Raw genomic sequence first — 18,586 nt, 5'->3', positions numbered from 1 at the left:
CTTCTGTTCTCCTGCTCATGTGGGAAAGGATCCCCCCGGACACTGGTCGCACAAAGGTCTCAAGAGACAGCGTCCCTGCCTCTGGGGTGGCGCACAATCCTGGCTCCCCCGACCCCCCAGTGGGAGCCCTAAGGAAGGTGAGGCTGCTGCCCCCACTTGAGACCCCACTTGCTTGCTTACTCTGTCCCCACCTCCAGGTGCCTCCCAGGGGGCAGGCTGTTGGTGGCCCGGGTCACATCAATGCGCAAGATGGACGGTCAGCAGATTAGATGGGGACATTCTGCAGCTCGTGAGAAGCTGCTGGCCACTTCATGTTGTGTGCATCCACCGTCCCACCACATGAGTGTGTGTCAGGTTGTACCACGCAGCCTCCTCCTGCGGGTCCCTGTTCCACACAGAGGGAAACCCGGACTGAAAACAGCATGTCGGACACAGAAGCTCCCCACCAAGCTGGAGGCACCAGGCCCTGCTCTGCTCCTGCCTTAAACAAATCAGAAATCGTCAAAACACGCAAACTCACGGCTGTCAGACTTCACACAATGGCGGCACAGAACAGGGATTCCCGAGAGATGGGAAGCCTGCAAGGAGCTCAGATTGCCACAGCTAGCCGCCAGGACAGGTTCCTGCTCCCAGCACAGGGAGAGGGAACCAACGGAGCCACAGCCTCTGTGAGAGGAGGAACTGGAGGTGACTGAAGGCTGACGTGACTTGAGCTTCAGGAAGAGCCATGGGAGAGAGCAGCCCAGAGGGAGAGGGTTCAGGAGAGCTGCAGAAACCCACCCTCTTACCTGCACTGTGCACGGGTGGAAAAGCACCACCCAGCAAGCACAGGGAGCCAGGCCTGCGCTCAGCCAGCGTTGACAAGAGTTCCCTTCTCCATCAACCATGCTAGAAAGCCCCGAAGCCCATAGGGCATTCGTAGGGTATTCTGGATGGTAACTCAGTGCTGGGAGAAAATCAGCCCTAAACAAGGATGCTCTAGCTTTCCCTACCGAAGCTCGAACGGCAAGCCTCAGAAGGACCAAACTGTTTTCGATAATTTAATTGTGTTCCAGAACAAAGCTCAAGAATATTCAAAGGATATCCAGTACCCTACAAGGTAAAATTCACGGTGTCCGTCTTCTGATTAAAATCCTCCAGATATGCAGAGAAGCAGGGAGGTATGACCCAAGATGAAGGCAAACATCAATTGATTCAAAGCAACATAGAAATGGTGGAATTAGTAGACGGGACTTTAAAACAGTCACGATCATGTTCAAGTGGGTGAGTGAAAGAAGCAGGCTGAGCGAGGCGTGGAAAGCAGAGAAGACAGACACTCTTCAGATTGAGAGAAGGACAGATGACTCGATCGGGAGAGGAGACACTGGAAGGAAAGATCAGTAAACTTGAAGATCGATCGGAAAAAACCCAAGTGAAACACAAACAGAACACGGACTGGAAAAACAGGACCACAGCGTGGTGTGCGCTGGGACAACCCGGAGGCCACGGCGCGCGTGCCACCTGTCTCCACAGGCGAGGGAGCGGCAGAGAACGCATCTGAAGACATGACATCCGGATATTTCTCCAAACTTGATGGCAAGCACAAGAAAGTGAAGAAAGAAACACCAGATCACATAAGAGCAAAATCGTGTTCAAACAATGGTAAGAGGAGATCTTTAAAAAGCCGAAGAAGAAAGCATGTAAGGAGTAAGGACGGCAGAGCCCTGTTAGAAACCAGGCAGCGGGAAGGCGGTGGCGCGGCGTTACAAAGCTCCTTGTGGAAAGCCCCACTAACCTGTCAGGCCAGCACACTCTGCCCGGGGAAAGTGTCTTTAAAACTCCACGTGAGGCAAAAGCCTTGCCACACGCAAAGCCCGTGGCAATGTGTCCCCAGGAGACCTGCACTGAAGATGGCGCTGGAGGGAGACTTCAGGCCGGAGGGGAAGTCAGGTGGAGCGGCACCACAGTGGAACGCTGAGAACCGCCAGGGCACAGGAAACAGAAAACGTGGGGTTTCAGTTTTTAAATTTCAGGTGAAAATAATAATGTATTGTGGGTTTATGAAAATATAGAAATAAAACACACAGCAGCAATAGCACAAGGCCGCAGGGAGTTAAAATGAGATGTTCAAGATTCTTGGCCTCTGAGTAAAGCGGAGCAATCTGACTGGAAGGTAGGCTGAGGTAAGCTGGCACCGTGTTCTGGCTGCACAGTGACAAGAAGCAAAGCAACGGAATGGAAACAGAGCAGTCACAGAGGACACAGACAAAGACTGAACCACATCTGCAGTCACACTGAATATGAGTGACTTAAACACCACCATCTAACAGCAGAGGTCGAGTAGATGCTGCCTATAAGAATATGTCACAAGTAGACACCAGCTGATGAAAAATAAAGGGATGGAAAAAGATATACCATGCTAACATCCATCTAACAAAAACTGGCATTGCTATGCTAATGTCAAACTGTATCTTAGACACATGTATCGGACAATCCATTCATAATGATAAGGGAGTCATCTGTCAAGAGGCCTACTTCGCTCAATAGAGCATTTATGAAGGAAAAATACATAAGAAGCAGAAGTTTAAATATGATAAAAGGTTAAGCCTTTCAGCATTGAATGAAAAAGTAAAAGAAAAGCCCGTACTTCATGAAATGAATGTGAAACTCCTTTGGCTAAGGGACTGATAATGTGACCAATATAATCAGATTACAATTGAATGACATTACAGTTGTTCATGCATCTCACCACAGAACTTCCAAACACCTAAAGCAAAGAGCACAGAACTACAAGGAGAAATGGCAGATCAGTGATCACAGTGAGGACATCAATGCTGTTCTCAACAACTGACAGAGAGAGTGGAGAGAACCAGCAAGGAGCCAGGAGGTCTGCAGAGCCCTCTTACCCCATGCAGCCTCGCTGGTGCGAATAGAACTCCGCCCAGCTGGAGACTCGTTCTTTGCAAACACATGTGGCACATTTGCCAAGATAGGTCATATTCTGGACCATAAAAGGTTTCAAGAAGTTTAAAAGGATTCAAATCAAACAAAATCTGGTTTCCCACCATGATGGAATTTAATTAGAAATCAATAGCAGAGATAGATGGGAAGACCGTGGGGATTTGGATACTAAATAACACACTTTCAAATAATCCATACGTGAAGAAGAAATCAAAAGGGAGAGTAAAAAGTCATCTGAGTGGAATGAAAATGAAAACACAGCATGCCAAAGTGCCTTGGAGGGAAACTTATAGTATTAAGCCTGTGTTTTAAAAAAGAATAAAAGTCGAAATCATTGACCTAGGATTCCACCTACAAAACTTAAAATAGCAAATTAAACCCAAGGAAAGAAAATAATAAAAAGTAGAGCAGAAATCAATAAAACAGAATGAAAAAACAGAGAGTCAGTGAAACCCAAAGCTGGTTCTAGGGACTGGGGTTGTGGCTCAGTGGTCCAGGCTTCCTGGCACGTGTGAAGCACGGCTTTGAGCCTCAGCACCACATAAAAATAAGTAAACAAAAGAAAGGTATTGTGTCCATCTACAACTAAAAGGATTTTTTAAAAAGCTGGTTCTTAGAAAAGAAGACTACACTGATAAACATTTGGCAGGAGTTTTGGGGGCAAAAAAAAAGAGAAGTATCAAATTATTAACATCAGTGATAAGAGGGGTGCATCATTACAGGCACCACAGACGTTAATAGGGTAGTAAGAAAATATTATGAGCAACTCTATGCCAATAAACTTGCCAATTGAAACAAAATAGACAGATTTCTTAAAACCAAAAAATAACAAGCTTATCCAGGAATTAAATAAGAATAGCCCTATACCTACTATAAAATTAATTTGTAGTTAAAAATCTTGCCACAAGGGCTGGGGAGATAGCTCAGCTGGTAGAGTGCTTGCCTTGCAAGCACAAGGCCCTGAGTTCGATCCCCAGTACCACAAAAAAAAAAAAAAAAAAAAAAAAAAAAAATCTTGCCACAAAGAAAACTTCAGGTTCAGATTCTTCTTTAATTTTATCAAGCATTTTAGGAAGAAATAATACGAATGCCAAACTCTTTCAGAAAATTGAAGAAAAGGGTACATGTCCCAAACATTATTCTGACACCCAAACCATACAATGATATTACAAATAAAGAAAAGTACATCCTAATACCCTCCATTAATGGACACAAAATAATCCAAAATACAGACATACACTCATTCATCATGTCCAAGTGGGGTTTCTCTGGGGAATCCAAGGCTGACTGAGGGTTTGAAAATCAATTAGTGTAATTCACCATATTGACAGACTAATGAAGAAAATTATATAATCATCTCAATAAGTGCAGAGAAAGCATTTGACAAAATCCAACATCTAATCACAATAAAAACAAAAACTAAGGGAACTCCTTCAACTTGATAAAGGGCATCTGTAAAAGTCCTACAGTTGTGTACTTACAGGTGAAAGACCTAATGCTTCCCAACATGATTGAAATTGAGGCGAGGATTTCTGCTGTTACCACTCCTATTCAACATTGTAATGTAGTGTTCTCACAGAGCAAAAAGTCAAGAAACAGATAATAGAAGGAATGGAGTCTGGAAAGGAAGAGACAAACTCTTGGTAAAAAACATTATTATCTAAGTAGAAAGTCCCACAGAATCTACAAAAAGTTACTAGAACTAAAACATGACTGAACCTTCTCCAAAATAGACCATAGTTTAGACCACAAAGCATCTCTTAGTAAATATATAAAAATCATTAAATTTCTTGAATCTTTTCAGATTATAATGGAACAAAATTAGAAATCAACAGGACCAAATCCTTCAAAAAATATATAAACACATGGAGATTGAATAATACTCTTTTGAATGGTGAATGGGAGATAGACGAAATCAAGGGAGGAATTAAAAAATTCTTAGACTCAAATGAGAATAGTGCTTCCACATGCTAGAAACTCTGAGACACTATGAAGGCAGTTCTAAGTATAGCTATGAATGCCTACATAAGAAAATCAGAATGATCCCAAATAAATTATCTAATGATGCATCTCAAGGCCCTTGAAAAAGAGCAAATCAAATCCAAAACCAGTAGAAGGAAGAAAATGATTAGGATTACAGTCAAAATCAATGAATTTGAGAATTATAAAAATACAGTTTCAATAAAACAAAGAGTTGGTTCTTTGAAAAGATAAACAAGATTGAAAAGCCTTTAGCCAAACTAACCAAAATAAAAAGGGAGAAAAACCAAATTAATAAATTAAAGATGAAAAAAGATCACCACAGACATCTCAGAATCCCAGTGTATCATTAGGAACAATTTGAAAACTAATACTCCAATAAATTGGAAAATCTAGAAGAAATGGATACATTTCTAGACAAATAGAATCTGCAAAACTGAATTAAGATGACATTGAAAACAAACAGTCCAATAACTTCTAGTGAGAAACAAGCAGTAATAAAAAACCTTCCAACAAACAAGAGTTGAGGACCAGGTGAATTCTCACCTGAATTCTACCAAACCTATAAAGAAGAACTAATGCCAATACTTCTCAAATTATTCTATGAAATAGAAAGGGATGGAAGACTTCCAAATTCATTCTATGAAGCCAGTACTACACTCTTACAAAACCAGATAAGGACTCATCAAGGAAAGAAAACTACAGACCATTATCCCCCATGAACTTAGATGAAAAATTCCTTAATAAAATATTAGCAAATCATGTTCAATAACATATTAGAAAGATTGTACACCACGACCAAATTGGTTTTATTCCAGAGATGCAAGGATGCCTTAATATTTGCATATCAATAGATGGAATTCATCATGTTAACAGAATTAAGGACAATAATTACTTAGAATTCTCAATAGAAAGGCCTTTGGCAAAAGTTATTACCCAATCATGATAAAAAAGATACTGAAGAAACTAAGGAGAGGAGCCTACCTCAACTTCATAAAGTCCATATATGAAAAATCCAAAGCCAAACTCATAGTAAAAGTGGGAAAAATCTGGAACATAGTAAAGTCTGGGAGAAGACAAGGATGTCTACTCTCACCACTCCTATTTAATATAGTGCTAGAAATTCTAGCCAGAACAATTAGGCAAGAGAAGGTTAAAAAAAGGATAAAAATACTAAAGAAAGAAGTCAAATTATCACTGTTTCAGATGATAAGACCCTATACGTAGAAGATCCCAAAACTCCACCAAAAGACTACAAGAGCTAATCAACAAATTTGTTGAAGTACCAGTACAAAATCAATATACAAAACTCAATAGCTTTCCTATATACTAACAATGAATCTGCTAAGAAAGAAGTCAGGAAAACAGTTCCATTCATAATAGCCTGAAAGAAAAAGATGCCTAGGAATAAATCTAACCAAGGAGGTGAAAGATCTTTACAACAAAAACTGTGAACCATTGAAGAAATAAATTGAAGAAAGTCTCAGGAGATGGAAGGACCTCCCATGTTCATGGATAGACAGAATTAACATTGTTAAAATGACCATACTACCAAAAGAAATAAACAGATTCAATGCAATCCCCATCAAAATACCAATGACATTCTTCACAGAACTAAAAAAAAAAAAAAAAAATTCGTCCTAAGATTTATTTGGTAGAATAAAAGACCCAGAATAGCCAAGGCAACTTTGAGACAAAAAAGCAATGCTGGAGGCACCACAATAACTGACTTCAAATTATACTACAGAGCTATAGTCGCAAAAAAACATGGTCCTGATATAAAAACCGGTGGTACAGAATAGGAGACACAAAGACAAGCACATGCAGATACAGTCATCTGATCCTTGACAAAGGTGCCCCAAAGATATAATGGAGAAAAGGCAACCTTTTTAACAAATGGTGCTGGGACAACTGGTTATCCATATGTAGAAGAATGAAACTACGCCCTTATGGCTCACTGTGCACAAAAATCAACTCAAAATGAATCAAAGACTTCAGAATTAGACCAGAAACTATGCAACTCCAGCTTTTAAATACAGACAATGACTTTCTCAAAAGGATCACTAAAGTTCAGGAAATAGTGCCAAGGGTTAATAAATGGGACAGCATCAAATTAAAAAGCTTCTGCACAGCAAAGGAAATGATTAGAAAAGTGAAGAGAGAAACCACAGAATTAGAGAAAGTCTTTGCTAGCTACTCTTCTCACAAAGAATTAATACCTAGAATTTATAAAGAACTCAAAAAACTTTGAACCAAAAAATCAAATAATTCAATTAATAAATGGGCAAATGAATTAACAAACACTTCTTAAAAGAAGAAATTCAAGTGGCCAACAATACAAGAAAAAATGTTCAACATCATTGGCAATCAGGGAAATGCAAATCAAAACTTCACTGAGATTTCATCTACACCAGTGAGCCTGGCAGTCATCAAGAATAAAAACAACAACAAATTCTACACTGTTGGAGGGACTGTAAATTAGTACACTATGGAAATTAGCATTGAGACTCATCAAAAAACTAGGCCTGGAACCACCATATGAATCAGCTGTACCAATTCTTGGTATTTTCCCTGAAAAATTAAAGTCACCTTACTACATTGATAGATGCAAACCCATGTTTACATAGCAGCACAATTCACAATAGCCAAACTATGGACACGAGCACAGGTGTCCATCAATGGATGGATCATGAAGAAAACGTGGTATACATACGATGGAGTTTTATTCAGTCATGAATAAAATTATGAAATGAAATTATGAATGAAATTATGGCATTTGCAAGAAAGTGGATGGAACTAGAGACCATCATGTTAAGCAAAATAGGTCAAACTCAGAAGGTTAAGCGTTGTATGTCTTCTCTCATATGCAGAAGCTAGAGATGAAAAAGGAAAACAAAGTTGGGGAGGATTTCTTAAAAATCAAAGGGAGATCAGTAAAGGAAAAGGACCAAGAAGTGGGAGTCTGGGAGGGAGTGGGAATACTGGGGAGTGATATCGGCCAAATTAAAAAAAAAATGCCTGTAATGCCAGTGGCTTGGGAGGCTGAGGCAGGAGGATCATGAGTTCAAAGCCAGCCTCAGCAAGTTAGCGAGGCTCTAAGCCACTCAGTGAGAACTTGTCTCTAACAAAATACAAAAATGGGGCTGGGGATGCTCAGTGGTTAAGTGCCCCTGGGTTCAACTCCCAGTATCAAAACAAAATGACAAAAAAAGAATCTATGAAAAAGTTACTAGAACTAAAAAGTTAGTTCAGAAAATTTGTAAGTTTTGTCAATGTACAAAAATTAGTCATATTTTTATATATTAGCAATGAGCTATTGGGAACTGAAATAAAAATGATGTACAATAGAACTGAAGAAATCATGAAATACTTAGGTATAAATCTAACAAAGTTTGTATATTTGTATAGTATATTGTAAACTGCAAAATATTGATGAAAGAAACCAAGAAGACTTTAAAAAGTGGAGAGACATACCATGTTCATGAATTGGAATGCTTGATATTTTTAAAACATCAATTTAAAAATTATATAAATATTTGATGCAATTCCAATTAAAATCCATATATATATATATATATATATATAAACAATGCATGAACAGTTTCTAAAATTTATATGGAAAGAAAAAAAAAGCAGTCAAAATGATTTTGAAGAGGGAAAATTGGAGGACTGACTTCAATCAGTCTTTACAAATTTCAACACTTATCACAAAGCTATGTAATCAAGGTAGGGTTGGTTATACCGATGAAAGCACAGAAGTATAAGTAAATGGGATAAAACATGGTGTCTAGGAGAAGATTCACACATGTAAGGACAGTTGAGTTATATAAAGGTGTAAACGCAATTCAATTAATAAAGGATAGCCGATTCAGCATATGGTGCTACGATGATTGGATATATCCATACAAAAATAACCCACAGCCCACACTTCACACCATATGCAAAAGTTAACTAAAAATAGGACATGATGGAGATAAAAGTAAAACCCAAACTTCTGAAACTTCTAGAAGAAAATATAGGAGAAAAATCTTCTTGAACTTCATGACTTGAATGAGATAAAGATTTCTTAGATGTGACATGGAAAGCGCTACTACCCATAGGAGAAAAACTCAGGGACTCGATTTAATAAAGATTAAGAACTGCTTTTGGAAAGCTATCCAGAATGAAAGACGAGCTGCAAACATGGAGGGAATAGTTGCAAATCACACTGTGTTAAGGGGCTCTGTCCAGACTACACCAAGAGCTCTGTCAACCAAACCAAAGAAACACATATGCAACCTGATGAAACAGGCAGAAGATTTGAACAGACGTCCCCCAGGGGAGACAAACAGGTGGGAAACACACATGGAGAGTGCTCAGCGACTTCTCATGAGGTGAAGAAATCAAAGCTGCAGCGGGACATCACACACATTAGCAAGAAGGGCTGAAATCAGGGAAAATGGAAAGGCCAAGTGTTGGTGGGACACAGAGACCGACCTGCACACCAGGCCGCCCTGCCTCACAGGGCTCCACCTGTCCCACCCCAGGCAGGTGCTCTGTGGACCACAACTCCCACTCCCACAAGCATTATTCACTACAGCTGAAAGCCAGCAGAATCCAAATGCCTTGGCCAGGTGAAGGCAGGAACAGCCGCAGAACGGGACGCGGCAGGAAAAGGGGGTATCGCCCATGGATGCGCAAGGCTGTGGTGCGCAGGGTCAGGGGGCAGCAGGGACCCCAGAGCTACTACTGCTGGCATGCATGTGTCAAAGCTTGCGGAGCTGTGCCCTCTACGGTGACTTTGTCATATGTAAATTGCGCAGTGATGAGGGAAAGAGGATGTGTGAGCACAGGGCGGTGGCGCTCTGAGCTCTTTCCCGCTGCTCCCGGAGCTGTGCACACCGCCAGGCATGCGTCTGCCTCAGGGCCTTTGTGCTGGCCTCTCCAGCAGTTGCGGACAGTCTTCCCCAGAGAGCTGCTTGGCCCCGGCCGTCGCCTCCTCCAAGCCTCTGCCCAGGTGTTCCCTCTTGATGAACTTACCTGCAGTCACAGTCACCCCCTGACTTTTTCTGTCACTTTTCACCAGGTGGCAGTGGATGATCCCTGCTGCTGTGCCTATGGTTCCGCGGCTGGGCGCACCCTGGAGTGGAAATCCCAGGGCAGGGATCCCTAACCCTCGTCCCACGCCAACAGTGCCTGGCACACAGTACTTGTGGGAGGAGCAGAGGACTCGATGGCAGAGTGAGGTAGCCAAGGCAACCCCCAGCCCATCCTTCTCTTCGGAAGAAGCTGCCATGGCCCTTCCAGCTCACCAGGGTCCTGGTGGGCTGTCCCCTGCTGCTAGCTGCCCAAGTACCTGGGTGACCTCTGGGCTTGGCTTTGCTGACCCCTCCTCCCCTCTCCTTTCTCCTCATTCCCAGGACGTGTAACTCCTGCACATCTGGGCTTCGGTGACCTGTCCTGATGGTCCCAGGGTCCACGGAAGCATTTGCCAAGTCTGGGAGCCGAGAAGGGAGGGGCATCTGACCTGAGGGGGTGTGGGGGCCACGTCTCCACAGTCCCTGCTATGGACTGAATTGTGTGCCCCTCCTGAACCCATACCAGCCTCCAATGCAATGGCCTTTGAGGTGGGGCCTTTGGGGGTGCTTGGGTTCAGGGAGGTCACGGGGGTGGGACATCATGGTGGTATTAGTGGCCTCGTAAGAAGAGACACTGGAGAGTTTGCTCTCTCCCCAGCAGCAAGAAGGGGGCTGTAGGCAAGCCAGGAAGTGGCCCTCAGCAGAAGCCCATGGCCTGCACCTTGGCCTTGAACTTCCTGCCTCCAGAGCCAAGACAAACATCTGTGGTTGAAGCCACCCTGGCCTTAGTGCGTGGCTGGGGCACTGAGTAGACTAGGGCTGTCCCCAGCCTTCCGCAGTGCCTACCTTCATTCAGTCTGTATTTAGTGAGTGCCAACTGTGTGCAGGTGCCCGTCCAGGGTCTGGGGACAGTTAGTGAACACCCCCTTTCCCATGGTGGGCTCACATCCCGGGGAAGAGGAGACAGGAACAGAGAGAAGCCATGGACAACATTGGCTGGATGTGACATTGGAAGATTCCGGAGTGGAAAGGGACTGACCAAGCCATGGGTCAGCTTGAAGAGCCAGGTCAGGAAGGCCCTGCCAAGGACATGCCATCTGGGTAAGGCCGTCCCCTGGGGACAGTGTGTGACGAATGACAGCACTTGGGATTGGTGCAGCTCCCCCAGACGCATACCTTGTCCCCTCAGGACTGCACACAGCTGCCTGTGGGCCTGACCCTGGCCCATCAGTGCCGAGGGAGACACAAGTTCAGAACTGACCCTGACTCCACAGCCTAGATCTGGGAGGCCCTGTGTTCTGACATTTCTTGGGATTCCGGAGAAGAGGCAGCTCTGGGAGGCCCCCCAGCCTGCCACCTCCATGAGGCCAGCACACACTTTACCCTCTTGGGAGCCTTCAGAGACCACCAGTCCCTTCTGCTGAGGAGAGATGGCCTTCCAGGAGGCAGTTGTGGGCTGGCCTCCCTTGGCCATGGAGGCTATTAGTGTGGGCCACAGGCGCATGTGAGGCTTGTACCTTGCCCACTTCAAACCTGTGTCACAACCTGCGTGGCCTCCATTCTTAAAAATAGGAAAATGACAGAAGCACCCCATTAGCAGACTCCTGCTGAGGGAGCTGAGCCGTGGCCCAGGTGACAGGTCTGGCCACATGCTAATGGACAGCGGTGCAGAACCTGGAAGGCCAGGCACAGCCAGTCCTCTGGAGCAGCCACACCCGCAACCCTCCTCTGGGACCCATGGGGTAGGCAACCCTTAGACAGTAGAACTACCCGATGCCCCCAGGGAGGGGGTGACCGCCTGGGCCAGGGGGTCAGAGGAGGCTGAGGAGGGACCTGCCAGGCCCGGAGGATGCAGCTGCCCCATCCGCCTGGGAACTCCGGGGCCTGAAGTCCTAGACAAGCCATCCTCTCTTCATGTTCCTGTCTCCACAGGAAACTGCCCACCATATCCTCTCCCTTCTGCCCAGCGGGACTCAGCACCCAGAGAAGCAGTGGCCAGCCTGCCTGTCTGTCCTTCCATCCACTCACCCCCTCACAGTCTCAGCTGACCCTTCCCTTCCCTGCCTCTGGGCCTCACAAGCCATCCGCCAGCTGCCAGGATGGCAAGGACAGAGCCTGTGCTTCAGTCCAGGCCCCGTCCCTCCTGGCCTCTCCACCGGTGGGGTAGCAGTACCCTGGCCCACCCAAGTCCCTTCCCAGCCACTCCTGGTGGCAGGAGCCCCAGCACAGGCTGGGGTCCATCCCAGCTGCTTCCTTGGAGCCGCTTTCCCAGAAGGTGGAGACCCCAAGCTCCCACGTGCCCCTGGGCGCTGAGCTGACCTGGGGTTGAGGGGCATGGCTGAGGACATCCCACCAGCCACTGCGCGGCTGTGCGGTCTTTCAGAGTGCTGCCTGTCCATGGCCAGGGTGCAGTTTGGAGACCCACTGAGCCCAGCCACCAGCTCTGCTCACATCTGTCGGAGCAGCCTTATCTCTGGGAACGGCACCTGCCCCGCCCTGGCCAGCCCTGACCTCACCCTGAGGTCACAATGGCTCCAGGGCCAGCACTGTTGAGGCGAGGCTGTTGTGTGTGCACCTGTGTGCTCACCTCTGGGCACCTTCAGGTGGACCTGTGTCCCCACAGAGGCCTTGGGCCTGTCCCTTCCTTCTCTGGGCCTCAGTCATCCCCTATGAGACCTGGGGACTCAACTTGGTCATTCCTTTGCTGGACCAAGGTCCCTGTGCTGATGGCAGGTCCAGGGACGGAGCGGTGCCTTTGAGGCCTTGTTCTGAGGACTCGAGGTACTCGACTCCCGGCTGGGATCCTCTCCTACTACCAGAACAGGCAGCAAGGACGGCCTGGGGCTCAGAGTGGGAGCAGGGCAGGACGGCTCCCTGGAATCAAGTCCAGCCACTCTCTACTGACCCTGTGACCTGGAGCCGGCCACTCAGCCTCTGCCCCTTGCTTTCCCATCTGCTGAAGGGAAGTGGAGCCGCCCAGCTCCTGGACTGCACTGGGGTCAGTGAGACGCTCCACTGAGGTCAGTACCTGGCAGGCGTGGAGACCTGGGATTCCAGCACCCGCATCATGGGCAAACCAGGTCGCTCGTGCCCCAGCCCGAGGGCATCTCGGCAAAAGAGGAGAAAACGCCGTCGCCACCGGCGGAAGGACACGAAGCCTAGGCGCCCGGCCTCCAGGCGTGCTGGACTCGGCTGCAGGAGGCGCCGCGTGCCTGTGCGGCCAGGGAGCAGCCGCAGCCGGCCAGGAACCTGTCTGCCTGGACACCCTGGACGCCCATCCTGTCCTCTGAGCACGGTGGGTGACTGTTAAAATAAATCCACTCACAAAGGAGGATCCCTGGGCGCTGACCCTGCAGAGCTGCCGAGCAGGCACCGGGGGGCCTGGCCAGCCCCAGGGCCTGCCTCAGTTCCCAGGGCCCTGCATGGCCCCTGGTGGCCTTTTGTTCAGTGGCGTTGGGCAGGGGTGTGCTGGCGCCAGCCATGACAGGATTGCAAGACTGGTTCCTGAATTTTCAAGAACAGCGGTAGAAACCTTCAACAGGCCACCCCAGCCTCATCGCCGCCCGTCCCCGTGCCGTCTGTGCTGTCGAGGTCACTCCTGTCCGTCACACCTGTGTGGGCAGGACGGATATAATGGTGGCTTCCCACATTCCTCCAATGCCGTTACACGGTGTCGCACAGAGACTTGAAACCAGCGGCCGTGGCGCTCACACCAAAGAAGCTGGCAGAGCCAAACCCTGGGTGACCGATTGGGCAAGGTGGCTCCTGGCCTCAGGAGTGCAGAATTGCAGCCAGGAAGGAGGCTGTGGCGCTAGAAGTGAAGCCCCCTTGGGGTGGCCACGACCCTCCTAGGACTTGAGAGGGAAGCACGTTGCAGGGAGGCCGAGCCCAAGAGGAATGAGCCCTTGGAGCTTTGCAGGTCCTGCCCCAGATCTTCCGAGGCCCAGTGGGCCTTCATGGCTCCCAGACTCACTCACACCTGGACTGTGGAGGACAGGTGAGGCCACCTTGTTTCCTTAAGAGGGCACATTTCAGAGTAAGGAGAGTTCCCAGCAGGTCACAGGCAGGTGCAATGCCACTAGGCAGAAGGGCCACCAAGCTTCCATTTATGGGGTGTCCCCAAATAGGCTGGAGCAGGCGAAGGCTTCTAGCCTGAGCAGGCCAGGGACACAGGTCAGGGTCACTGTCTTACCACATGTGAAAACAGCAGATGACGGCCTTGGCTGGCTCAGCTGCGCGCCTGTCTTTCTGGAATCTCTGGCGTCAGTGAGCACCACCAACCTCTTCCAGACACACAGTCCCTGCCTGGTGACCACCCCCTCCTCACATCAGCCTGATGGTCAGACATGTTTGCTGGCCTGGGATTAGGGTGAAGCTGGAGGGGGCCGTAAGCTGGCTGAGGTGCCACGGTCAGTGGGAGAAGCAGGGCTTAGGCACAGGCTCCCACAGAGGTCCGAGGTGAGGAGGCGGCGGCTGGACCATGTGGCCCTCCCAGCAGGTCCAGCCAGGAGCCGCGGAGAGACCTTACCACCCTGCATCGGTGTCTCAACTGTCTGCTGCCCAGCTTCCCTGAGCAGCCAGCAGATGGTGCTGTGGGGCCAGACAGGACCCTGGTGGGAGGGGGCCTAGGACCCAGCAGAGCCTGCGCCCCAGCTCTCAAGGCTGCAGCGACCTGCTCTCCCCAGCTGCACTCCCTCCAGCCAGGGACCAGCAGGGGACATCCTGGATAGGGGACCTGGCATCCTGCAGCCTTAGGCTGGGCCTGGAGGTCTGGACACTGGTCCCACTGCCACACCTTTGCACAGGCCAACCTTTAGCAGGAGGGGCCTGACCCAGGCCAGGGCAGCCCTCTTACCCTCACCCCAGGCCCTCCCCAACTCCTGGGTCCCCAGGCTTAGGCGGTCCACTCTCCAGACTTTGTTTGGGCACTGCCTTCCTCCTGGAACCTGCCATCCTCCTAAGGAAACTCCTTGCGCTTCCCTGTTTGCCTCTGGAGACCCCAACCCAGGCCACCTTGAAGCCACCCACAATTTCTCTGGGCACCCATAAGTGCTATTCTTTCATGTTATCTTATTTTTTGTATTGGGGATTGAACTCAGGGCCCTCAACCACTGAGCCACATCCACAGTCCCTTTTTGTATTTTATTTAGAGACAGGGTATCACTGAGTTCCTTAGTGCCTTGCTGATTTGCTGAGGCTGGCTTTGAACTCACGATCCTCCTGCCTCAGCCTTCCGAGCTGCTGGGATTACAGGTGTGCGCCACTGTGGCCGGCTCATAGTGTTATTCTTGCTGTGCTTCCTGCAGCTGTGCGGGGCCTGCCTGGAAGGTGGGATGGTGGAGGCTGTGGTGTGGACTGGAGGTGACAAGTGGGCATTGGCAGGTACCTGTGCCCTCTGCCAGCTGGGTGCCACTCCAGCTCCTCCCTTCCCAGGGGCACAAGCATCCAGTTGACCAACCGGCATCCTCCCCAAGACTTAATACTAACACAGGAAACTGTCAAACTCCTAGAGGAAAACAGAGGGGAAGAGCTGCTTGACATTGATCTTGGCAATGGTTTTTTGGATATGAAACCAAAAGCACAGGCGGAAAAAGCAAAAATAGACATGTGAGACAACATGGATCTGAAATGCTTCTGCACGGCAAGGGAAACAACAACAAAGCGAAAAGGCTGCCTCTGGCTGGGGAAGGTGTTTGCAAACCTGTCCCTGAGGAAGGGTTAACAGCCAGGTAGATTAAGGGACCACTGGGCCCAATGGTGGGCACGGCCGAGCCCCACGGAAACCGAGCAAAGGACTCGAGCAGACATTTCTGCAAAGGAGAGAGACGAATGGCCAGTGGGCACGTGGGAGGCGCTCCGTGTTCATTGGGAAACCACGAGGACCGTCGGCTCACGCCCCTCAGATGCCACTCCCAGAAGGCCAGGCGACAGGGACGTGGAGGAAGAGAGCCTTTGCACCTTGTTGTGAGAATGTAAAATGGTGCAGCTGATACAGAAAACAGTGTGGAGGTTTCTCAAAAAATTAAAAATAGAAATGCCATCGAATCCAACAATCTCACTTCTGGGTATACATCTGAAAGGACTGAAATCGGAATCTCCAAGAGAAGAGTGGCCTGTGTCCCCTGCAGCACGGTTCAGGTAGCCGGCTCGGAACTGGCCTCCGTGTCCAGTAGTGGGGATGCACTAAGGAAGTGCTGCGGAGCATCACCAGCCCTAACACCAAGGCCCAGGCTTGCCAGCACGAAGAACCTGGAGGACGGCTGAGTGGGACTAGCTGGCTGCAGTGGGCAAACTCAGCCTGGCCCCCCTCGCATGAGCAATCCAAAGCCACGGAAGTCGCGTGTCACTGCAGATCTCAGGCCCCCGGCGGCTCTAGGCCTCCTGCTGCCTCTGTCTCTGGTGAGGCCCCAACAGGGACCTGGGCTCCCACTCCGGCTCCAGCACTTCCTGGTGGAGGGTTTTCCTGTCCTGTCTCAGCCTTGCTGTCCTCAGTGCCTGGGGACAGAGACCTGTGGGGTGGGAGAGGCAGAGGTGTGCTGGGAGCCAGCCCTCAAGGCTGGGAGCCCATCATGACCAGGGTGGGTTCCAGTTTCATTCCATTGCCTCGTCCCTTCTCAAAGGCACCTTGATTTTCTTGTTAACCTCTGGTAGGCTGTTTTCAGTCCCATTTTACAGAGGGGAAGATGGGCTCAGGGAGGCCATGTGTTTGCTCAGCCCCAGCGAGCGAGGGTCCACCCAGAGCCCCAGCCTCCCCTAGGTCTCTCCTGTGCCCAGATTGGCTGAAGGTGGTGGGAAGGGGTGGGCTCATCTGGAGAGGGGCTGCAGCCCTCTCATGTGGCTGAGTGGACCCTGGCCACCAGTCTGGCCCAGAGGAGGTGGTGCAGAGCTGCCTAAGGGGCTCCCAGGGGCGAGAAGATGGGCGACGGCAGGGTCCTCCCGTGGCACCCTGGGCCTGCCTCCCTCTCTCTCCTCCTTGCTCCCACACCTGAGTGTGGCCTGAGCCGAGGATGCTGGAGTGAGTCACATGGTTCAATCATTGGCTATGGGGGTCCTGGACCAAAGATGGGAGCTGTGTGTGGGCTAGTGCACGTGGGAGCCCACGGGAGCAATGGAGGGACCAGACCCAATGGGGCAACTTCCGACGGGAGGGGCAGCCAGGCCTGTGGGCTCTGGGTGGAGCAGGCCAGGAGAGTTCCATGAGGGCGCAGCGAGAACAGGACCTGCAGGATAGGCGTGCTTGTCTGCAGAGGAGGGGAGGCACTGCAGAGGCCATTCACAGGTGTGGAGATGCAGGAACGCAGAGGCCAAGGTGGTGGGCAGGCCCTGTTGGGCCCCTTTCTCCCATAACTCACCCCTTCCCCACGCCAGACGGGTGGCCGCTCTAACAAACAGCCCCAGGCAGCACTGTGGGAGCCCAGTCTTGCCCTCAGGGTGGACCGAGGCTGGGTCTTCTCTCCGAGGGGCCCCAGGGCCAGAGCTAAAAGCACCAACTCGCCTCTTTCTGAGGTCACCTCTGGCCACCGGACCTGCTTGCAGCCTGGTCATGGGGAGCAGTGGACCTCCAGGAGTGCCCTGCACTCATAATAGGTCACTGGGAGGCGCCCCAGTGCTCCTGGCTGAGCCCTGGCGCCCGCCAGGCACCCTCATGGGCTTTTCTCCCTTCTGTCTCACGTCCTTGCTACCCTGCCAGTGCTTGTGCCCAGTTTGGGGGAACCTGAACCCCCATGGGCTTAATCTACCCAAGTATGGGCACTGCTGGCGTTGATGAAGTGGGGAGCTGCTGACCTGGGCTCCCTGGGTCCTGGGACCCTCATGGGATGCCCAGGTTTGGGGCAGGCTGACCAGCACTAGATGAAAGCCTTGGCTGCCCTGTGGGCATGCACAGCCTGGAAACCAGACCTACCTGAGCCAAGGAAAGAAGGGTATGGGGCCCTGAACCTGGGTGGGTGGGTGGGGCTGGGCCTGGAGGCCTCTGAGGCCGGGTGGGTCTTGATGGTCTCTGAGCAGAAGCAGGTAAGCTGGGCGGACCGGGAGCTCCTGCTGGGTGTGCGAGGAGGGAAGAGGATGAGCAGCTGGCCTGAGAGGAGCCCTGCAGAGGGCAGGGAGGGCAGGGCTGCCCACAGAGAGCTCAGTGCCCCTGAGGCCATGGTGCCCTCTGACCCCTGCTTGCCCCGCTTCTGGGGGGGGCCCTTTAAATGGAAGGTTCTCTCCTCCTAGAAGTCCCCTCCCAGTTTCCTGGGCAGCCAGATAAACAGAAGCCTCACCCCTGCTGCTGACATGGCTTCCCCGTGCTCTGGGGACCTCAGCCCCACAGGCCTGCCCATTCCCCCAGTCGCCACTCCAGGTGAGACGCGTGGGGGAGGAGGCAGGGTGGGGGTGGGGACACTGGCACCTGGGGTCTGAGAATGTGGGAGGAGGAAGAGGCGTCCACCCACTCCTCCAGCAGGGGGTCTCTGCCAAGTCACAGGACAGTGCAGCAGGACCTGGCCAGGGCGGGGCACCCACCTTACCTGCTCAGGTCTCCTCCTCACTTCCCAGAACCCACCCCCCTCCCCAGCAGTGCTCCCAGGGGAGGGGGCTGCTTCTCTTCCAGCCCTGGAAGCCTGAGG

The 18,586-nt window shown here is 50.1% G+C and overlaps 1 protein-coding gene across 1 annotated transcript in view; it reads right to left on the bottom strand.

Moving 5' to 3' along the window:
* The window catches only part of LOC124959439 (maestro heat-like repeat family member 5), a 68,639-nt gene extending 50,515 nt beyond the window's left edge, over positions 1-18,124 (bottom strand). The window contains exons 1-2 of the mRNA XM_047517900.1: positions 17,881-18,124; positions 13,006-13,189 (exon numbers count right to left, since the gene is read on the bottom strand). Of these exons, the coding sequence (XP_047373856.1) occupies positions 13,006-13,189; positions 17,881-18,124 (428 nt within the window). The remainder of the gene's footprint in view (positions 1-13,005; positions 13,190-17,880) is intronic.
* Positions 18,125-18,586: the final 462 nt, after the last annotated feature.

The sequence above is a fragment of the Sciurus carolinensis genome, chromosome 1 (assembly GCF_902686445.1).
Source record: "Sciurus carolinensis chromosome 1, mSciCar1.2, whole genome shotgun sequence".
NCBI lineage: Eukaryota > Metazoa > Chordata > Mammalia > Rodentia > Sciuridae > Sciurus > Sciurus carolinensis.
Note: the sequence above shows the minus strand (reverse complement) of the source record. Positions and strands in the feature narration are given on the sequence as shown.